The sequence below is a fragment of the Sinohyriopsis cumingii genome, chromosome 6 (assembly GCF_028554795.1).
Source record: "Sinohyriopsis cumingii isolate HCF-2022 chromosome 6, ASM2855479v2, whole genome shotgun sequence".
NCBI classification, from domain to species: Eukaryota; Metazoa; Mollusca; class Bivalvia; order Unionida; family Unionidae; genus Sinohyriopsis; species Sinohyriopsis cumingii.
The window spans coordinates 7,476,119-7,500,551 of record NC_142966.1 but is presented as its reverse complement, the minus strand read 5'-3'; the positions used below and the strand labels follow the sequence as shown (position 1 = coordinate 7,500,551).

Genomic DNA, 24,433 nt, shown 5'->3' with positions numbered 1-24,433 from the left:
TCTTGAGTTAATTAATATTACTCAAAACAAAAGTTCAAAAAAATCAAATTTAAAATTTCTAACATAATTGTACGTAGCATGTGACAGATAGTGTAAAGCCGCAATAAGGGCATTATTAGAAAGATGAACACAAGCGGACAAATTATTTGCAAAAGAAAGAATCTCTCCTAAATCTAAGATAGAACCTGATGCGATTAAATGTACCAGTCATGGTGTCAAGGAAAAAACAACGATCTAGTCTAGTGTATGGCTTAAAAGATGAATTTAATTTCAAACCAAGATAGATAATAGTTTTTTTAAACAAAATTATACCATTGGTTTCGTAATTGCATGCATGTTGCTTTCTGATGAAGAAACTTTCCCATCCTTATTTAGTTTAATATGCGATTTGAAATATTAGAAACTCATACGGTTAGGTGAAGCCAGTTTTGACAGAAGAACATGGAAATAAAACAGCGGTTAGGCTTGTCCCAAAAAGTTAAAACTAGATCTTGTCACTTTATTATTCTTCTCATCTCTTGCCTCAACTTTTAACTCGGTATCTCCGAATATCATTTTCGTCCACACCCCATATTCCTTTGATGTTTTCCCGTCCACAACCGGTGCATCAACATCCAATGTTCCAAGGAATCGGCAGCTGCTTTCTGTTACAAATTTCGGATCACGATCTGTAGATATGTAGACGTTCATAACCAATGTTTTCTGCCCATCCTCCACGGGTGTATATCTTTGCTCTGGCTTGGCTTCACCAACGATTACAGCCTCACCCTTTTCTACATGCTTGGAAAATATATCTTTGCACTTTTCTATGCCATCAATCACGACCTTCTTGCTTAAAGGATGGATATTTGGGTTGAAGTTACGATAAACCTCGATGCCGTACGTGTACTTTGCAACACGTGCAGATATTGATTCGGGTTGATGGCCGAATATAACAGCTCCTTTCAATACAGCCAGTCCAGCATCGTAGGGTATGATTAAACGTTTCTGCGGAAACGTTTTTCTAATAGCTTCCTGCAGCAAAGGTGAGTCTGAGAAACCACCTACCAAAAGAATTGTGTCTGTCCCTTTGACAGTGGGTTCCTCGAAGAGTTGTTTCAGGTGATTGGTCATCCCGCTGATGGCAGAGTCAAAAAGACCTTTCATCAAATCAGCATCGATTCGCAGCTTGTCGCCAGTCCAGCTTAGTTTTGCATTATATATAGTCTGTGCAATCGCATCTTTTATGTCCTCACTTGTTGTTTCTTCGAAGATATCTTTCAATGCGATTGGTATCTTGAATGTAACTTTTCCCTCAATGTCGCCTTTAATAGCTCGCTTTTTTGTTTCAAACTCTCTGTACATATCTAGGAAGTCGGCTGTATGTTCTCGGGAAAATCTGAACATGACATCATTTCCCACGATTTTAATCAAAAGCTGCTTAAAGGCCTCGTCGACCTGAGTACCACCCCAGTCTCCACCACTTGCTTTATGGAGCTCTCGTACTTTTCTGTCTGGAAGCACTTCATGGACGGTGATATCTACTGTTCCACCTGAAAATGTTGTTGATATTTATTGGCGAACGTAATCTACAAATACATCACAACATCTCGAATTTCATGGAATTTAGTAGTAAAGAGAAGCTGGCTTTTTTGTACTGGCATCTTGTTAAGGAAGTGACAGGAAACAAATAGTTTGGAAAATTACAGGATTCCATTTTCTCACAAATACCAGCTTTCATAAAAATGAAGCCCCATACTTATTTTCCGTAATGTTATTGATTCTGTACCAATGCAATCCTTCCCACTCTCAATCAACTAAGCTGAACCAAAATGCCCTAATTTTGTTCAAATTTCTGGCTGGTTGATTTAAAAAGATTGGAAGGTAAATTCGTGACTTTTAGTGTTCCTCATGTGGCTTATGAAAAAACGTTTTTTTTCTCGGAACGTTTTGAAGCTCAGTTAGTTGAACCAAAAACAATATGAAATGGACTATAAGCTATCTTGTTTGACTTACATGTCATAGTTGATTACCGAATGGAATAAAACGTTCATCCCAGTACTGTGTCTCTTATCAATATTCTCCAGATTATTAGACGCGTTTACAACTGATGTGCCCGTTTTGGTCATTACACCATGTATTTTAGCCATATTTTAGTTTAAAGAAGCGCAGCCAAAGCTAGGCATTGTAGCTACTTTTAACTGATAGAAGTACCTAACTTATAGTATTGGAATTACCAACTGGTAAAAATATTTAATCAGCTGCTAATTAATCCAAGAAATTTATGTTTCTTTTATACTTTGTTTCTAAAACTTCACTAAAACATTACAAAGTCGTATTATTTGAAAAACATTATAGACAACCGTCGTAACTGTACATGTGCGTGCATGCAAAGATGTCTTCACAGTGTTTGTCTATTTATGTGAGTGCATGCATTGAAACCATAATCGACGGTTTTGCGGATGAGTAACCTTAGCTTTACAATTACATGTGTAGGGAGTTAATTCAAAATTAAATGTAAATCTTTTGTGGTAAAGTTTTAAAAACTACCCCCAAATTTTAATTCCTTGTTCCAGTGCCAGCTGATGAACTATTTGTACCTGTTACTAAATAAAATGACGTTACCGATATAATCCTATCGGTTAGAATAATTACGATATATTGTTTCTGATGTGCTTATTTGACGTCATATGACCCAAAGACATGGTGTGATGACCAAGGAAGGTACACAAAACTAAATCATGCCATTCCCGAAATGGATGAAAGGGATCATTTACCTCCTGCGTCGAGAACAAGATACTTTGTTCCGGGACTAAATACGCTGATTCCTGTATCAGATGCACCCGAAATACGATCTACGGGAAGATGCTTGCAAAACATGGACGCTGCTTCCGGTTCTAATGCTATCATTAGGTGCTCTCCGTTGATTCCAGCCTGCTTTGCAAAATGAAAGTATAACGCCCTTCGCTTGAATCACAAGTCCATAAATTTGATTTCTGTGCATAACAGTATAAATAATTTTAATACTTACTGTGCAACAGTTATATACATTTAGGTTGTCACACATCAATACTATGGATATCAATCATAATGTAAATTGTGGTTGTCTTCTCCACCAGCTAAAATTATTAAAACGGGGATTATAAAATTATACAGTAATATTCCGAGTATGTTAGAGATGGCCTACCAACACCTGAAAGGTATACCGTATTTAGGCAAGTAGAGCAAGGTGTCTTGCTAAAGGACACACCAGAATATCCGATTACGGCTGATCCGGTGGTAGGAATCGAACCCACTCCATTGTGGTCACGAGTCCAATGCTTTAGCCATTGAGCCATAGCGCCTCAGTTGTCTTCGAGACCGACGTTCAAAAGTGTCTTTATTTTACCATACATTATCTGTTGAATCTCTCCTAACAAATATAGTACTCAAATACGAACCATTCATGTCAAATATAATAATTTCGGCATTTTTTTCAACACAGATATGAATACTGTTTGTCTTGTACAATAATACGATTTCGTGTTGCTGAGTTGGTCTGAATTTATCTAACGTGAACAATTTAATACACGAATGCATAATTATATGTAAAGGCCACTGACAAGTCTTGCTGTTCTTACGGATAATTGTCTCACAAATTTCCGTAATACATCAGGCTATTTTTTAACCTCCTACCGCCTCTATTCGACTGCCCGTACGCAGGTCACTTTAAGATCTTTATGTCACTTAGCAATAACAGAGAGATACGAGACATGGTCCATTTGACCATACTCACGTTTTGTGCAGCCTCTCTCATGAACTGTTTGGCTGAATCGTTCCATATAGCCGGAACTGAGAGGACCCAAAGGATGTCGGAGTCAGCTGTTCCAGTATCGCGAGTTTTGAGCGTCTCCAGAAGGTGGTTCCGCAGGTAATGAATGGACATGGAAAACACAGTCATCGCCGGCATTTCCTTTCCTTCTAGGTCTTTTAACATAGTTCCTCTAGTCAAATCCTTTCAAATATTATAAATCGAGAAAGACATTAATAAACGGTATTCATGCAAGAAACAAATTGAGGAACACTTTGCGGTTTATATTCTTTGAGTTTATATGTTAATAAAATGGCATGTTTTCGTCTTCCTCAAGTGTTAACAATCCCGACGTACCAAACAAACAACTTTAAAACAGACTTAAGTATACAAATGACTGAGAGTTAGAAATAAAATTAACCAGCTACAGCTTTCACCAAAATAGTTATCTATATAAAGTTCCCAACGTACACCACTGCCTTTTCTCATCCTACATGTTTTTGGTCTAACTGGACAAACTAAACTCTTTTCACAACCATATATGAAAAGGTAAAATGAAACACACACGTGACATGTCAGTTCAACGACACGGCATAGACTTTTCTCGATTCCTACATCGTTTCGTCTTCTTATCTACTCAGCTACAGCAGCAGAGAGACTGAGCCCACCAACTATTCCGTCCAACAGAACCCTCTATCGAGAACACTCTTGATAGAGGGTCTTATTTCACAAAATAAACCCTCTATTCAGAAAACTATGATAAATAAGCCTTCTCTGCTGACTAGAAGAGTTATTTCATGAAGAAGAGTTATTTCATGAAAAATAACTAACTATTAAAATACTTCTTGACTCCGGGGTCTACTAGACGAAACACTTGGTGGCTCAGTCTCTCTGCTGCTAGAAATGTAAACATTCTAGGATTTCTGCTGTGAATTAAAAATTTAAGTTAACAATAATGGCCAACATTGGAGAAGCACATTCTGCTAGACTGGCTCGAGAGCGACTAGAAGCAATAAAAAAATTTCTTCCTGTGAGAGATTCTGTAAGACAAAAATTACAAGCACGGCAGCAAGCACAAGTTGAATTTGCAACAGGTGCAGAAGAATTATTTAAACCCGTTACAACAGCTACTGAGAAAGCTGCGGCGGTCACTGAAAGAGCTTTATTGGGAGATGAAAAGGGCATTCTTCCAGTGCTAAAACAAACCGCTGAGCAGACTGAAAAGATTGCTAGAAGAACTAAACAAACAAAAAAGATTTTACGAGAGCTTCCAACTGATATAGCTGCAGCTCAACCTCCGTCCGTCGGCGAAGAAATACTTAAAGGGGTCAGTGAAATTCGTACTGAAGTAGCTGGAGTAAAAGAAAAACTTACACCTAAACCAATAAAAGAAAATGTTGCAATGATTAAAAATTTAGAGAACGGTTTGTCGAAGATATTAGAAATATTAAAAGTGAAGAACTACCTGAAAAAACATTAATTAGTATATTTAATAAATCCAGTATCTTAAAGCCTGGCTTTGAAAAAATAAACGATGATAGTCTTATCAAATGGATATATCGTATATATGAAAATAAAAAGCAAGCCAGAGATGATGATTTAGAATTCAGAGTTGGTTTTTTTTTTGAGAAAGTAGAGAGACTTTATAATGAGAAAGTGAAACAAGTAGAACAACAACTATCCACTCAGTCACCTCCGCCATCAGTAGAAAGACAGCTACCGCCTTCACTTCAACGTATTCCATCCCTGCAGCCTTTACATCAGCTTGATACACTTCTACCGTCTTCATATCAACTTACTACACCTCGGCCACCATTAGAAAAACGACGGCGGGAGTTAGCTAAGGAATTTGAAGAAGGGGGACCTCCCGGTGCTACTGGTAGTGGTCTTGGTGGTCACATTACCTGTCCTGATAATATCATCAATGATGTATCACGGCTAGAAGTTCTCTTAGGAGGAAGGCGTGCCGGAAATAACTCACCAGAACTAATTAATGAAACGGCTGATATCTGTCAGCGATTATTTCAAGGTGGCATCATGGATACTTACATCTATCGAGAACTTATTGGTGAACTCGTCGACATCGATTAGAGAAATAACAATTAAATAAAATGATTGTACACAATTCTCATCGTAGACCAGTCATGGTCAGGGTTGTAAATTCACGAGTACCCGTATACAGGATGACTTATGGAAACGGACTAGGCGATGTTGTTCAGGGTTTATTTGCGAGGATGGCACCTAAAGCAATACCGATCGCAAAACAATTATCGATGAAAGCCATTGATGTTATTAAAGATAAAGCCACTGCCGCTGTTGGTAGCGCTGCCGGTAAAGCATTCCTGGCAATCAAGGACAGACTAGCACGACTGATACGTAGAAAACCTCCGCCGGTAAAATTACCAGCCACCGCAGACATGCCAGCAAATGTTAGTAAAGTAATAAATGAAGCCGCAAATCAAAAACTAGCGGCGCTGATAAATCCTGAACAAATAAACACAAGTTTGATTGCGGGAAGTGGTCTTCGTTTTAGACGATAACTTCTATAATAAAATGTTTAAACGGGAATCCGACCCAGCATTCGACATAGACGAACCGGTTCTTAAAAATGAATCAGTGCGTGATTATCAGTATTACTCTTATGACGCACGAGAACCAAATAAACGAGGACGAATTGAACTTCAGGTTCAGGGTACAAGTAGATATTTCCTGCCTGCTGAAGCATTTATTGAGGTAGAAGGTGAAATTATAAAAACCGATGACACAGAATACGGTCCGTATGTTAAAATCGGTTTTGTCAATAACGGAATTATGGCCTTGTTTGATAGTGCTATCTACATGATTGATGGAAAAAATATTGAATCAATTCAAAAGGATGTCGATGTTGCTACAACAATAATTGGTCTAGCAAGATATTCTGATGATTATACAAGATCAGCCGGTCCATCAATGATGTTTGCCAAGGACACTTCTAATTTTCCTAACAGTGATCAGTACAATATTAGACGACCAAGAAACGATATCAATACCGCTGACGCTGCTGTGTGGCCGGTGGTTCATGGTGCTAATGAAGAATTTAATTTAGGTTTCGCTGCACGTAGACAAATGTTGAAAGGTAATCGTAGACATTTTTCATGACTTTGTCAGGGATAAAATCATTTTTGACGCTGTCACCTTGATAAAATGAAGGGTGATAAAATGAAGGGAAGTTATTTGCTTCCTTGTGCAGAAAATCGTCTGCTCGTACCTGTAAAGTGTTATAGCGCGCTGTCAAGGTGACAAGGGGGAAATAATTGTATCATTGACTTCAAAAATCCTTCGATTTTCACACAGTCACTGCAGAGTTATCTACATAAGAAAATATAATCCAGCTATCAAACTTACGTGAAAAAGTTGATTTGATAATATTTTCTGCGACTCTTCGTGCTGAAGCCCTACAAATACCAAAATGCTTGCCAGCTGCATATGTCGATTGAAATATTATTTCTTCATTTGTATTTAAATTTATGGAAACAACCTTCTTGGCTCTTTTATCGTTACAGCCAGTATTACCAGCCCTACAATTTTCGCTCTGCGTCACAGCTCTCAGATTGGATAAATTATTATTAAGTTTCTGTCCATCAATGTGATCAATTACAAGACCGTCTTTGATCTCTCCTCGGAAACACTCAAACACGACCCTGTGATTATAATATTTTTACCTCCAGCATTAAATCGGAGATAACCAGTATTATTAACAGCACCAACTGGTTTTTTCAATCTACAGTGTCTCACTATTCCCTCACGTGATGCTTCATAATTTTTAACGGTTGGATGTGAGACAAATTCTTGGCTCATTTATGTAATAATATATTTGTCTAATTTATAATTTATCTGAAAACTTAGTTATATAATCACTCTCGGATTTCAGCGCATCTCCATTATTTTTTTTTATTGTAGTATCGCTTGAGTTCACGGTATCGTTTCCCCCCGCATCCCGCACATAATTGTGTTTTACCCTTGACACCAATGCCACATCGCAGGCAGGGAATAGGTCCTGTGCTTCCTCGTTTGATGCTTTGTATATGTTCACCGCAGAATTCCTTCCTGCAGGGCTTATTACAGACTGTTACGGATCCAACTTTTAACCACTTGCAGTTATTCATTGTATATATAATATTTCTTATTTAAATATTTGTCTTAAATATAATATGAAGGGTTTATTTGGCGCTGGGAGATTCGATCTTGACAGGCTAAACAGAGACTCACGACGGCGGAATCTAACTGATCTATTTAATATTCTCAGGGAGGGTAAAAAAGAATTCCGCGACGACGGCGCTTCTCATGTATGGTCGTCATTTAAAATTATCCGCGACATTGACGAAATCATCGATGACAGCATCGATGTTGACGAACTCATCGATGCTACAATGACTGATGCCCGAGCAAAAACAATTATTGATTATCTATTTGATATTCATCAAAGCGATGAACACAGTAAGAAATATTTTTTCAGAATAAAATTTATCGTCAACGTTGAAGACGATGAATGGATTATCCGTGACAAACTCGACCCTGTTCTTGCTAACGGAAAGACCATTCTGTTAAGTAAAGATTCCAAACCAGGAATGCTGACCGGGATTGATAAACCATATTACGCTCGAGCGTATCCTGTAACCGCAGTCGTTTATGGAATCTATCTGGTAAAAAAAAACAAAAATTGATAAACTCACCCCGATGCGAATGACTACGTCATCAAAATCCGAAGGATTTTCAACGCTGAATTGTGTAGCCGAGCGAGTAATGGAACATTTTAAAAACGCAAAACGAGGAAACGGTTTAACCGATCTGCGACGTGAAAAAATAACAGCATGGGCTGAGCAAGTCAAGGATACTGGGGCATCAATAAATGATGTTGCTGTGCTATCAAGTAAATTAAAATTTTCAATAACAGTAAAAACACTAACCGGGGAAATATTATATAGTTCGAAGCATTATAAAAAGTCAGGATCACCGATTGAAATTATTGATCATAACTCTCATGCCTGGACTGATGCAGTTACAATATTTCCACGAGATCATGTTGTCAAACATTATTCCGGAAACATATTTGATGCTATTTACACACTGGGTAAAACCGACCCTGTGTCAGTGTGGTTATTTAGGAGTTCCGAAGATTCCGAGTATGATCAATTTGTAAAACCCAACGGGGAATTATACCGGACGGAGTCGTTGCAACAACAAATGAAAAAACTCGCAGAGAAATATGTGAGAAACGCAAGCGTTTCTGAAGACATTGAGCAGTTATTGGTTAATTGTTTCACAGTTCCAAGTGTTGCCGCTCACGCCGCAAGAGAAAGAAATTCGTGGAGACCAACCCGAAGGCAGTTTCTTTCGGATATACAATTGAGTTGTGTCGAGTATGGGCATGGCGGGTTATGGAATACCCGGTATGACTACTGAGATATGATTTCCGTGGATATGATTGCTTGCTACCCAGGAAGCTTTCTCGGGAACGGCGAGTGCCGAGAATACTTTGCGCGGTTTGGACACCCCACGAACTCGATGACACGAGTTGCTATAAACGGCGTTTTACCCGACTTTGACCTGACAGGATTTGCTCATGTGACTTCGTTTGAATTCGCCGTGGGACTTCATCCGTGCTGCTATGTTTGGTTTGGCAGACACTTCAGTGAAAAGCGCTGGGTACCAATAGTGTTATTGCGATATATGCTTGACAGCCGAATACTGGTATCGTTGACTGTCAGTGAAGCAATCATATCATATCAACCACAGACCTCAGTTTGGTTGCCAACACCGGAGCGTGTCGGTGTAGATGAAGTTATTAGCGAGTATGCACGAGAGAGTCCAAATACTCCGATGGATGTCACTGTCAGTGAGGCTCCTAACGTTCTCAAGATAAAACATAGCAATAGTGAAAAAGCAGCAAAAGATCTCGGACGAAGAATAATCGGTAAATTTACTCAAGGTGCAGCATTTGATCATAAAATGCATCACTCGCGACTGATTATCGATTATGCTGAATTGGATTTTATAATTGCTGACGCTGTTGCGAGAAATATATTTTGTAATCGGGAGGATGTGTTCTTGTCCGACGGAAGAAAGTTGGGAACAATTGTAAGTTATATCGAAGGAGAATCGCCTCAGTACACACATTTAAGATCTTCAATGCTGGGTTATGTTTCTATAAATTTGCTATCAATGATAAATCGATTTCCTGACACCGCAGTTAGAGTTGCAACGGATTCAATTTATGTCAGTAAAAAATATTCAGAATTATTGGCTCGTTTTACAAGCACTGATGAATTATGGAGTTCGTGGAGAATAAAAGCGGAGATGTTACACGAATATTGTGAATCCGCTGATGTTGCAATTAAGGATGGTTATTGTAAATTATCAGAAATGTCAGAAATGTCGAACGCACCATCTGTGTATGATCCAATCACTAGACACAAAACCGTTTATTTAAACGGGCCGGGCGGGTCTGGTAAAACAACTCGAGCGATTGAATTATTTGGAAAATCGGATATGATTGTGCTAACACTTACACACAGGCTTGCCAGGGAGATGAAACAGCGAGGAGTCAATTCTTGTACTTATCACAGCTTTTTCAAATACAGCGGCGGTGTGTGGACGCCAGATCGAATGGGAACAAAATATATTCCCGAGAAAATAATTTGGGAAGAGATATGTACGGTGCCCTTGGAAACATTAAAAACATTTCTTGATTGGCTGCTAACGAAAAATACTGCAGTGATTATGTGCGGCGATCACGGTCAACCAACTCCGTTTGTCGGCGCATCTCCGCATGATTGGTTAAAAGATTTTGTTGATTATTACGAAGAAGTGTCTGATGATCATAGAGCACTTGATGCAACGTTGAAAGAATTTAAAACATTAATCAGATTACAACCGAATAAAATTAAATGTGAAATTATGCGCGAGATGATTCCTGAAACTTCAATGAGCGACTTTTGGAGCTCGTGGAAACCAGACGATTTGATAGTAGCAAGTAGAAAGATAGTCAGAGACACACTTCAACAGCAGTTATTTCAATTACAACAAGAAAAGTTTCCAATGCTGCCAGTGCCATTATGTTATAGACCAGCTGATACGCGGTTACAGAATATAGATATTGATATACCAGGGCGCCTGACTGCGTCAGGGACAGAGAAACAGAATTTAGCACTGAATGATATTGTGTTAGTTGATATTAATGATGTCAAAGACGCACTAAAAATGAATAAATCCCCGTGGACGCTAGGATACGCAATGACCATTCATCTCAAGGACTAACTATCAGTGATACAACTGTCTGGATTGTTGATGATGGAATCGAATGGTCAAACTTAGCCTACTTGGCTGTGTCCAGAGTCAGAAGAATATCTCAACTGCGAAGGATTGTCTTGGAAGATTCAATAGCTGATAAAATTAATAATGAAAACAACAGCGATGGTGATGTAATAAGAAAAAAACTCGCCGGTTACAAACAGAGTGACAAAAAAAATAATCGCGATTTCGACCTTGATGTTACTTTATTACTGAGTTAAAACAACAGCAGAATAATCACTGCGTGAGCTGTAATTGTATAATGCTATGGCAGTATTCGAATAAAAATTCAAGGCAATTTACCGTAGACAGAAAAGATAACAATCGCGGTCATACACATGATAATATCATGTTGACCTGTCTTGAGTGCAATCGACGTAGAGGTGCTAGTTAAGTGATCGGGGTGGTAATTGTGTGTCCTCGGGAATTACCTGAAGTTGCTCACGTGCGAATCCGCGTTGAGGAGCAGTTGAATCCAACCTGTAGATTGCTGGTCTACCAGTGGATCTTGTCACGGTGGATATCTTGTGTGTGGTAACACTCCAGATAGGATCAGTCGCTCTTCGTTTACCACCTTCAAGTTCACCCGGTTCATATAAATATCTAACTGTAACATCACCCAGTATCGGCTGTGCTGAAGAATCACGTCGTACGGGTATATGTTTTTTTGTGATCGCGATGGCAGGTTTCATGTTGGTTGTTCGTGTGATCTCGCTATTTAGCGCAGCTATCACGCTTGGTAATCTTGCAACCCATTAGCGCGATCTCGTATCCTGAATAAATTCCTTCGCGTATTGATATCCAAATAACCGCTCAACAATTGTCTGATCGCGATGAATTTCAGTATGTCCTCGTCTGATGGTGACGTTATGTTGTTTCATCAGTGATGATACTGCACCCTGAAATTCTTTGCCAGGATCAACTTGTAATAAATTTGGCCAACGTAGACCACGTTGATAAATTCGTTTAAACGCAGAAGCAACCTCGGATGCTGTTTTAGTCGTTAACGGTTCAGCATCTTTGTATCTACTTGCAACATCAACTACAGTTAACGCGTACTTGTATGTACGTCTTCGGATAGTATCATGTGGCAGAAATAATATATCAGCCTGATGAACCTCATTTGGCACACTAACATCGAAATGTGCAAAGTGAATTTGTTTAGGGCGCGGTAGATAAATTTGCCATATTGCCTGTCGGGATAACCAATTTTTAGCAGTAACTTTTGTAACTTTTGCTGCTTCAGCGAGTTTACTAATTGCTGCGCTACCTCTCCAGTATCCTCTTGGGGAATAATAAATCGACTCCATTATAATTAATTACCAGCGCCTAATACAAGCTTAGATTTCATCGCAGATTTTATTAGCCAGCTAGCTAACTTTTCTTTGAAAGATTTATCGGGGATGGCATTTAACGCATGAATTAATTTCACGTCCGCGAGATGGCGCTGTTGCAAATCCTTGCTTCGGTAAGCTACATCATGAGCATGACACGCCTTATCAATAGCGTTTATCGGATACTCACCTGGAATTATCTGATCGTGAGCATCAAGTCTGATATCAAGTCGGGTTCCTGGACCGCAGTAATTATATCCTGGAAGATGTTTTTCTCCTGGGTATTTAGCCCACGGTGTTCCTGGTAACTTGGCTAACTTGGCTGCGATATCACCTCCCTTTTTTTATAATAAATTTAAACTTTTTTATACCGCATCGATCACACTTGCCTGTAAGCGCTTGTCGATTATTTTTTGTTGTAATTGTTGTCATATCCGCAGTTGGGGTATGTGCTCGGCTTTCACACAATATAAATTAATATTTATTTTATGATATATCTAATGGAGATCACTGACTTTTCTGCGTCAAAGCGACGAGAGCCAATCAAACATAACTCAGTGCTACCAAATTCTGATCGAATGATTATTATAGGCCCATCTGGGTCGGGTAAGATGCAGTTGTTACTTAATTTAATAATGAAGTGGATGAAGTGGGATAAATTATATTTGATAGCACCATCAGTGGACGATCAACGATGTTATCAGGTATTAAAAGATTTTAACGAAAGTGCAAAATCGATAAGTGAAGAAGATGTTGTTGATTTTATAACTGATATTGATGAAGCACCGAGTATCGATGATATTGATGGAGTATTAATAATTTAGTCGTGTACGATGATATCATGTTGGACAAACAATCAAACCCTGCCAGGATATTTTCACGCGGCAGAGATAAAAACACTGATGTGATTTATGTAACTCAACGGTATACACAAATTACGAAAGTGATCAGAGATAACTGTAACGTTCTCGCGGTATTTAACGGCGTTGACGCACACACGTTACGAAATATTCATCAGACCTGGTGCAGCGGTGACATGGACATAAATAAATTCAGAAATTTCTTTAGTCGTGCTCAGGCAAAACCATACGGATTTGTAACAATACATTTACATGATCCTCGGACACGGTATCGAGTTGGGTTGGATACAATTTTTAGTTAGAAATCCTGAAGGATTAAAAATATTTACATTTCTAGCAGCAGAGAGACTGAGCCACCAAGTGTTTCGTCTAGTAGACCCCGGAGTCAAGAAGTATTTTTATAGTTAGTTATTTTTCATGAAATAACTCTTCTAGTCAGCAGAGAAGGCTTATTTATCATAGTTTTCTGAATAGAGGGTTTATTTTGTGAAATAAGACCCTCTATCAAGAGTGTTCTCGATAGAGGGTTCTGTTGGACGGAATAGTTGGTGGGCTCAGTCTCTCTGCTGCTGCTACAACTGATTATAAATAAAGTAAAACATGGGGTTTTCTTTAATGTAATGTGTCATTATGAAACATTTAATAGAGGTTGAGTAACTTAGATAATCAAGGATTTACGGGTCCTGTGTACCTCTGGCAATCTCACGCAATTTTTAATTTCAAAATGGCAGGTTACTTTTTTATAACACACAGATTTAAAGTTACATGTTAAACATCGACACGAAACCAAAAAGAAATTTATGTCGGACACTGTTGGTATGTCATATCACAATAGTTAAGACACTTTTTGGCAAAAATGTGGATTGCGACATGCGCAACTTTAATACAATGATTAAAAAAAAAATAGAATGCATTTGAAATTTGTTACTGTCTTGAAGATTGATAGTCTACGATATGGATAACCCGACGCAAGTCAGATGTTAACGTGATTCCAAATACAGTAGGATGGAAGATACTGAGTTAAGGAAGATGCCTACAAATGGGTCTATTTTTCATCATTTTGGAACATTTATGTTTAAATATGGATAAAACTGGTACAGGACGGTATGATGTGAAGATACAAAATTATGTTGACAACAGATGCGACGCAAAAAAAGGACGGATTTTGATCTTAGGAGTTATTAATTTTGGAAATACCTTTTCTGGATGATATAATTTATCCCTTATATCTTACCATGTTCATCCACCCATGAGGCTCGTTCATTTCGAGTTTTAGATTGAAATTAAGTCACGACAATACATATTTTTGGCAATCCATCAACGTTGCATGGATTAAACACAATAAATACAGTACATATTAAAGAAGGAAACATTACATGCGAATCTTTTTATGTTAACCTTGAAAAGATATAGACAGTAGATCACCCTGTTACCTCGATTGCAGCTTGACAAAAATTTTGATTACAAGTATAGTTTCCAACTAATGCGTGTTAATAAATCAAAACGAGCTACCTGCCTAAAATCTAATTATTCAGCTAATTTGTCTGCATACGAATACAAGCAGATTACCAGTGCGTACCGTCTTATCAAAAAGCATCATCTTAAAGCGCCTGTAGTAATACCATCCAGTGTGGCCTTCCTCCTCCGCCAATTCAGCGTACCTGTCCTCGGCTTCATAGCCAAACGCTTCGAACTCTTTTTTCGAATTGATAAGAACTGTGGTTGGTGTTTTCAGCGACACCAACGCACGTGAACCAGCGGTCCAGTTGTTCGCTGAGATCTATAATATACGTCCTTCAATTATTGTAACAGGAATTTACTATAGCGGGTAGGTGCTGTCAGCAAGGTACAGTATATTCCCATTGTTTATACCCCATTAATTTGATATTTAAAGTTACATATGAATATACAATCTACTGATATGCATGTGCGTGCAAATTTCGACATTAAACGTAGTTAGTGGTGAAAGAAAATTTGAACGGTGTGTATTTCTACATTGGAGCAAATTCTAATACATCATTAATTACATTTACACACGTCACATTTTCTCACGTTAACACACCACAGAATATAACGATGTGCGCTGTATATACTCGTCAAATACAACAGTATCATAGTACAATAGTAAACTGTATCATACTACAATAGCCAACAGTATCATAATACAATACCCAACAGTATCATAGTAAAATAGCCAACAGTATCATACTACAATAGCAAACTGTATGATACTACAAAACCCAACAGTATCATAATACAATAGCCAACAGTATCATAGTAAAATAGCCAACATTATCATTCTACAATAGAAAACTGTATCATACTACAATAGCCAACAGTATTATAAGACAATAGCCAACAGTATCATACTACAATAGCCAACATTATCATACTACAATAGCCAACAGTATCATACTACAATAAACAACAGTATCATACTATAATAGCCAAAATTATCATACTACAAAAGCCAACAGTATCATACTACAATAGCCAACAGTATCATACTACAATAGCCAACATTATCTTACTACAATAGCCATCATTATCATGCTAAAATAGATAGCTGTATCATGCTATAATAGCCAACAGTATCATACTACATTAGCCACGATTATCATGTTACAATAGCCAACAGCATCTTACAATAGCCAACTGTATCATGCTATAATAGCCAAAAGTATCATACTGAAATAGCCAACACTATCGTACTAAAGTAATCAACAGTATCATACTATAATAGCCAACATTATCATACTACAATAGTCAACAGCATCATACTACATTAGCCAACAGTATCACACTACAATAGCCAACAGTATCATACTACAATAGACAAGAGTATCATACTACAATACTAACAGTATCATACTATAATAGCCAACATTATCATACTACAATAGCCAACAGCATCATACTACAATAGCCAACAGTGCATCATACTACAATAGCCAACAGGATCATACTACAATAGACAACAGTATCAAACTACAATAGCCAACAGTATCATACTACTATAGCCAAAATTATCATGCTATAATAGCCAACAGTATCTTGCTATAATAGCCAACAGTATCATGCTACAATAGCCAACATTATCATGCTACAATAACAACAGTATCATAATACAATAGCCAACAGTATCATACTACAATAGCCAACAGCATCATACTACAATAGCCAAACTTTTCATGCTATAATAGCCAACAGTATCTTGCTACTATAGCCAACAGTAACATACTACAATAGCCAACATTATCATGCTTTAATAGCCAACAGTATCATGCTACAATAGTCAAAACTATAATGCTGCAATAGCCAACAGTATCATAATACAATAACCAACAGTATCATATTACAATAGCCAACAGTATCATAATGCAATAGTCAACATAACATACTACAATACCCAATATTATCTTACTACAATAGCCAACATTATCAGGCTACAATAGCCAACAGTATCATGCTACAATAGCCAACATTATAATGCTGCAATAGCCAAAATTATCAGAACACAATAACCAACAGTATCAAACTGAAATAGCCAACAGAATCTTACTGCAATGACCAACAATATCAGATTACAATAGCCAACAGTATCATACAACAATAATCAACAGTATCATCCTACAATAGCCAACAGTATCATACTACAATAACTAACAGTATCATACTACAATAGCCAACAGTATCATACTACAATAGGGAACAGTATCATGCTACAATAGCCAAGAGTATCATGCTACAATACTCAACAGTATCATACTACAATAGAAAACAGTATCATACCACAATAGCCAACATTAACATACTACAATAACTACCAGTATCATACTACAATAGCCAACATTATCATACTACAATAGCCAACAGTATCATAATACAATAACTAACAGCATCATACTACAATGGCCAACAGTATCATACTACAATAGCCAGCAGTATCATACTACGATAGCCAACATTAACATACTAAAATAACTAACCTTATCATACTACAATACCCAACATTATCATACTAAAATAGTCAACAGTTTCATACTACAATAGCCAAGAGGTATCATACTACAAAAACTAACAGTATCATGCTACAATAGCCAACATTATCATACTAAAATATTCGACAGTATCCTTCTACACTAGCCAATAGCATCATACTAAAATAGCCAACATTATCATAATACCATAACTAACAGTCTCATACGACAATAGCCAACAGTATCATACTACAATAGCCAATATTAACATACTGCAATAGCCAACATTATCTTACTACAATAGCCAAAAGTATCATGCTGCAATAGCCAACAGTATCATAATACAATAACCAACAGTATCATACTGCAATAGCCAACAGTTTCGTATTACAATAGCCAACAGTATGATATACAATAACCAACAGTATCATACTACAATAGCCAACAGTATCATACTACATTAGCCACGATTATCATGCTACAATAGCCAACAGCATCTTACAATAGCCAACTGTATCATGCTACAATAGCCAAAAGTATCATGCTGCAATAGCCAACAGTATCATAATACAATAACCAACAGTATCATACTGCAATAGCCAACAGTTTCGTACTACAATAGCCAACAGTATCATATACAATAACCAACAGTATCATACTACAATAGCCAACAGTATCATACTACAATAGCCAACATTATCATACAACAATAGCCAACAGTATCATACTACAATAGCCAACATTATCATGCTACAATAGCCATCAGTATCTTACTACAATAGCCAACAGTATCATGCTACAGTAGCCAATGTTATCATGCTACAATAGCCAACAGTATCATGCCACAAATACCAACAGTATCATACTAAAGTAGTCAACATTATCATACAACAATAACCAACAGTATCATACTATTAAAGCCAACAGTATCATACTAGATAGTCAACAGTATCATACTACAATAGCCAACATTATCATACTACAGTAGCCAACAGTAGCATACTACAATAGCCAACAATATCATACTACAATAGCCAACAGTATCATGCTCATTTCAAACGACATTTAGGGCCCTCTATAATCCTCACCCCGACTTCACTACATCCCCAGCCTGCTGCAACCTAGACAGTAACCTAAAATCATGTGTGTGCTCGTGTGTGTGTGTGACAGACAGACAGACAGATTGAGAGAGAGAGTGAACCTTGAGAGGGTCCTTGTCAAAATCGTGTTTAAAGGAGAAAGCATATCCGGAATAAGTGGTGCCAAAGTCAATGGCCGCAACCATCAAATAGTTTCTCTTGGACATCGTCAATGCTTTACAAAAACATTACCTGAAGAAAAAAAAAATTATATTATTATAATATCTAAATATAAGAAGGACTAGTGGAAGAAGTAGAGGAAGAAAATCATCATCATTGTTATCATAAAAATTTGAACTATTTTTTCTTGTAATGAGCAATCCTCTGTCAGATGTACCATTTAAATTTTCATGACTGTACTGTGTTATACGCAAAGGGATCTTTTACCGAGCGAATCAGACACTCGAGTGAGCACTGCTCGAAGTCCCTTGTTTTGCCCTTATTTCCAAGAACGTCTAGACAACAAATGATGTCAACTGGAAGTACTAAAAATGCGCCAAGACTATAAGTAACTATCCTCTAATCAATCAATGACCATAATATATCTCAATTTCATATCTGCATCACTATCTCACAGCTGCATGGCTTCTTCTTGTTAAAATTCAGCAAAGTAACGTCAGTACCTAAATACCATAAAATACAAATCACGATTAAAACACCTAGTAAAGGGAACTGTTTTGTTTTATGCCTGGGTCAGTCGAACCACGATTTCGAGCCTCATTTCACATGTGACTTTACACCATTTTCACCATCATGCCAACAATAAAGGGTGTCTCCAGATAAAATGGCACTATCTCTTCACACTTTTCTCAATTATTCCATTGTGCAAAATATCAGCCCCATAAATGAATAATTCACATGGAAATACGTTATCAATCAACATCTTTTAATTTATATAGGAACTACTTGGCTGAAATGCCCACTTATCTGTGTGTGATGTGTGTGTATGATTTGTATTTTTAACGTAGCTTTAACAATCATATCACTACGATGTCTGCAGTGAGGCAGTTTATAGTGATGTCTAACACTGGAGCATCATGCCGCAGACATGTAGAATGATGTCCCACCCAGTCACATTATCCTGACACCAGGTCGACCAGTCTTAACACTAACCTCTTAATGCTGAGCGCCAAGCGAGACAGCTGTTAGCATCATTTTTGTAAGTCTTTGGTATGACTCGACCGGGGATCGAACCCACGACCTCCCGCATTCGAGGCGGACGCTCTAACCACTAGGCCAACGGAGCGGTTCCCATTTATCCGGCTCTAACGTAAACTCATCTACAAAAATGAACCATGCCATCATTAAATCTCATCAATACTGTACTCTGTGACGTTTGCCCCTACATATTGGCTAATTACTCGGGCTGAGAAATGTTTCCCCAACACACCGGATTTCCATAATCAAACAATTAATCACTACAATCTAATAAATGTATAGATAAAATGGAGACGTAAATACAAATGGCTCATAACCTAACTTTATTATAGTACATTGGAAAGGGTCAACATAAAGGGTCAACATAAAGGGTCAATTAACAAAACGTAGGTCAACATAAAGGGTCAACATAAAGGGTCAATTAACAAAAAGTAGGTCAACATAAAGGGTCAACATAAAGGGTCAATTAACAAAACGTAGGTCAACATAAAGGGTCAACATAAAGGGTCAATTAACAAAACGTAGGTCAACATAAAGGGTCAATATAAAGGGTTAGTTAACAAAACGTAGGTCAACATAAAGGGTCAACATAAAGGGTCAATTAACAAAACGTAGGTCAACATAAAGGGTCAACATAAAGGGTCAACATATGCAGGTAACTAAAAAACGTTAACACAAAATTGTATCATTATTAAAGACAAAAATCGCGTTCCCCAAAACGTGATACTTGTGTCTTGATACTGTAAGCGACACGGTAACAAGAAGAAAAAGACAGTGATTGTAACGGAATAGGGAAAAGAGGGAAGGTGGGTATCTAGATAACCATAAATTAATAAACTTCTCTTGCCTCGCTAAGTTAAACACCAAATTTAATTTTCATATATAAACTGTGTCCTGTCATTATAAAGAAATGATAATTACAATATTGCTAAAGATGGAACAAAAAAGATTCAAATGATGCTAAACATAATGAAGATGATATTGATAAATGTACATAACCATCAATATTTTTTGACTAGTCAGCAATTTTAAATACTGAGATAAGTCAAGTGCCTCTTGATATCTGGCCGTGTTTGCGTTAAGACTTGCATGAATCTTATTGCCATAGTGCAAACAAACAAACTGATTGTTCACTTATTCAAATGTATGTCGCGCTGTGGGAGAAGAACAAGACATAACATGCAGTGTACATGTCCAACATGTTGTATACTTGTTTACTGATAAGCGATCGATATCTACAGTTTACACATACATAGGTACATGTATATGCTACATTAGTTATGCCTGGATAATATAGATTCATTTATAGATGCATTTTATCTGCAGAGTTTGGTGGTGATAAAAGTGCCTGCTTTATGTGGAGGGATATCTTAGTGACGCAATATGTTATCATTGAACACGGCTTGGTGGTTTATGTAGAGAGATATCTTACTGACGTCATTACTGAACACAGTTTGGTGTTTTATGTGGAGAGATATCTTAGTGACGTCATTATTGAACACAGTTTGGTGTTTTATTTGGAGAGATATCTTAGTGACGTCATTCTTGAACATGGTTTGCTGGTTTATGTATAGAGACAACTTAGTGACGTCATTAATGAACACGGTTTGATGGTGAATGCCTGCAATTTTTCTGGATTTGTGCTACAGAAAAGCAAACGTTTCAGGTTTATAAACAGTAATTATTCCTCGAAAACATTTTTTTAAATACTGTACTGATGATATTAAAGCATTCAGAAATACTATGTTTGCAAAGCCACATGCATGGGACTTTGTTCTTTCAAACAATCTTTCCGGGTGAGAAATGAAAGAAAATAATCCGACGTGCGTCTGCTTATTTATTTTTGGGTTTTTGTTTGTTTTGTTTGTTAATTATGGGGTGGGGAAGGGGAGATAAGGAAAACCATCCTCAGTTACAGAGTTACAAGCCTTGTTTGCTGCATACATGTTCAGAATCTCTAGTAGGATTTCATATCATACACAGGTGCATGTGATGTATTTTTATTTAGCCTTAACTATTGAACACAACCACACATGATAACGCCTTTGTGTTTATAATAGCATTGGTTTTTTTTAATATATCTTTTATTAGCGTTTTAAAACAGTAAATTTACGACAACTTTTTTGTTATAAAACATACTTAATATGCACTTACTAATGGTGCAAGAAATTTTTGTCAACATTGCAATGTTCACCTATTTTATGATTAGGTCCATACCGACGATGAAGAACTTGTTTTAGAATTCTACTTGGAAATAAAAAAGATATATCATACGCATTGTTGTGATGTGTAGGCTCTCTCTCTCGGAGAAGATTGCTAAATGACACGCCATGACACATAATACACTACATATTTCCTTTTCCTGCCCCATATGAAGGAATCTTGCCTTGTTTTCTAGTTGTATTTGATCAATCCCCATTTTCTCTCTCTCTCTCTCTCTCTCTCTCTCTCTCTCTCTCTCTGTTCGTGCATGTAGACACAACAGCGTATACAATTAAACTACCCGTCTCAAGCCAGTGCATCCAAATAATGCCCAGAAGTTTTATTGACGTGTAGTATATTTCTGAATATACGTTCACTGTTTCGTTTCACGCATAGCGCGTTAGGCAGACTCGTTTTTTACAAACATTGCTATCACACGCGCATCCAGAATTTTCTCAAGCATTTTTGAAGCATGTTTTTGATACCCAGTTACACACGAATATAGTGAGTACTGCTTTTATACGTATGTTTTCAAATTTTAGCTTCAGCATGAAATATTATATCAAATATTGCTATTCAAAAACAAGTAAGAAGTACTAAATTGTTTTTTGATGTTTTCTCCACCCTTAACCACACTGGGGCTACGGCCCAAGTCCGCCTTAAACCCATCTAACTCCTGACACATAAGTCCTGTAAGGTCTGTTCTTACTATAGCCTACATGGAGCTATGTATACCATTTAATTACATGGCGAGAAATAGACTAAAACACATCATAGCTAGACTTCTTACCTGAACTACAGTATGTAGACTAGACTGAAGCAATAAATGTAAGATTTTTGTTCTAATATTCTGTCAGTATTCGGAAACCTATCCGTGCTTCGAATGTATTTTGTAAGGATCGCAACTGACGTGTGAAATGTATAACTCAGTGACCAATGTCAAGGACGGGTCCGTCAACAAGGAAGAAGTTCTGAGTAGCTAAAATAAAAAGACTAACGATATCTAGAACAAAACAATGAAATCATACTATGCAGAAAAGAAATACCGGAACGGGTCTTAATACTTGCCATTTGATATCAATCGACTGCACGTTGATCTTGTCAGCACACGATACACATTCTCATCTGAATCGAAAGTAGGTATTATCCGGTCATGTTTTGTTACAGACGAGTGAAGAGTTATTTCCCTTCAATTGCGCAACTATTTGACATGATAAACTTTGTCACATCGAATAGCGGCATTGAAAGAGAAAATGTACGTAGGTATAGAGCTTATTGATGCATCAGCATTAATCCTAGCCATGCCGTGCCGAGACAACTTAGATACATGCCACATAATCTCTCTCTCTCTCTCTCTCTCTCTCTCTCTCTCTATATATATATATATACATCTGTTAGAATTTACTTATTCTTTGTTCTACTATGGACAGGGAGTAGTCGGAATTAGGTGTATATTTCTGGCTTGGAATGAATCATTAATCGGTTAGACAAATGGAAAGCATGTAAACCTCCATGCAAGTGTGAAATGAGGTCTCCTAACTGTGTGGGTGTTAGTTGATTAGAGATATATTGGCTGTGGTAATACCGCATTTACGAACGTTTCTTTGGGTAACGATAGCTGTCCTGCGATGTTTTGGAAATGGGGCAACACCAATTTTATGATGTTTGATTTGCTAGGTTGTGCCCTACCCCCGTGTGTTACTATATATATATATAAGGTCTTTAAAATATGCAAGTCTTTCCTAGGGCAAAATGGTTGTCTCCGTTAAGGGAATTGATTGGTGTCAGTGCTGACTGGTGCAAGGTAGTTATTGGAAAAGGTGGGTTGGTTGATGCACACAATGTGTTTTTAGAATATAGGATAAAGTGTTTACATCGCTTCACCATTTGGGAATATCGTTTGATTTAATCCTTGGACATTTTAATCTTTCCTCCGATTAGATTGATAGATGCAGTAGGTTTCATATCTGGCACAGAACAAATAAATATATCGTGATATCGCTTGTTTTTAGATAACATTAATATTGAGGGTATACTAAAATCTTGTTCTCTTTTGTTTTTTATTCGTTCAAACTTAGTCGAGAAATTTGTGAAAACAATACATAGCAGGTCACTGGACTTTGTGTGCATATTTTAAAACATTTCTATTTGAACTGAGAATTAATGATAACAAATAATTATGCCTTTGTTTTCTTGTAAAGTAGTAAAATTCCACCCCACACAAATATCTATTTTGATGAGTCCCGGGTAATCGAGTGGTCTAAGGCGATTAGCCTTAAAGATCACTGATATCTCACCACAGTCCACATGGATTCGATCTCGGGCTTTTTTCACGGGGTTTTCTGAGGTTCTTCCTACTCCAAATATACTGGCCGCGATGTATAGCCTATCTTGGGCTGAAAATAGAGTTAAACCCCTAACAACAACATACTCATTAAGTTTGATTATTCATAACGGGGATAAAACAAAATCACAAGACAGCAAAGATTTGGTAAGTTACATAATCTTCTATATCTGTAAATATACTCTGGAGACCTGTGAAGTGAAGTTCAGCAAAGAAACGCTATCTACCTGCTTTTGTTTCCACGCCCGACTGACACATCCATCGATCGGTTTCTAGTTTGGAGAAACGATTGACAAGTCTTATGAGCTCTTTGTAGTT

At 37.3% G+C, this 24,433-nt stretch overlaps 2 protein-coding genes across 11 annotated transcripts in view; one reads left to right on the top strand and one right to left on the bottom strand.

Annotated features, from left to right (window-relative positions):
- Nucleotides 1-245: 245 nt before the first annotated feature.
- On the bottom strand, nucleotides 246-24,433 carry LOC149796329 (heat shock 70 kDa protein 12B-like). 6 transcript variants are annotated; one of them, XM_089960986.1, is made up of 7 exons: nucleotides 22,840-22,954; nucleotides 19,525-19,691; nucleotides 18,474-18,603; nucleotides 14,872-15,072; nucleotides 3,755-3,973; nucleotides 2,757-2,913; nucleotides 246-1,532 (listed from the first exon to the last, which is right to left on the bottom strand). In XM_089960986.1, exons 3-7 carry the CDS (start codon nucleotides 18,576-18,578, stop codon nucleotides 460-462), a joined length of 1,755 nt encoding a protein of 584 aa, XP_089817112.1. In that variant the 5' UTR covers nucleotides 18,579-18,603; nucleotides 19,525-19,691; nucleotides 22,840-22,954; the 3' UTR covers nucleotides 246-459. The 6 variants fall into 6 exon arrangements, with proteins under 6 accessions (XP_089817112.1, XP_089817113.1, XP_089817115.1 ...); XM_089960987.1 differs by lacking the exon at nucleotides 22,840-22,954 and adding an exon at nucleotides 22,562-22,708; XM_089960989.1 differs by lacking the exons at nucleotides 19,525-19,691; nucleotides 22,840-22,954 and adding an exon at nucleotides 24,343-24,433.
- The window catches only part of LOC149796328 (uncharacterized), a 90,711-nt gene continuing 89,106 nt past the window's right edge, over nucleotides 22,829-24,433 (top strand). For 2 of the 5 annotated variants that reach the window (XM_089960996.1, XM_089960997.1), the window contains exon 1: nucleotides 22,883-22,907. The gene's annotated coding sequence lies outside the window, so the exon portion shown is untranslated. Of the gene's footprint in view, nucleotides 22,908-24,243; nucleotides 24,263-24,433 lie in introns of those variants that run through there. The other 3 variants (XM_089960995.1, XM_089960991.1, XM_089960993.1) reach the window with 3 other exon arrangements.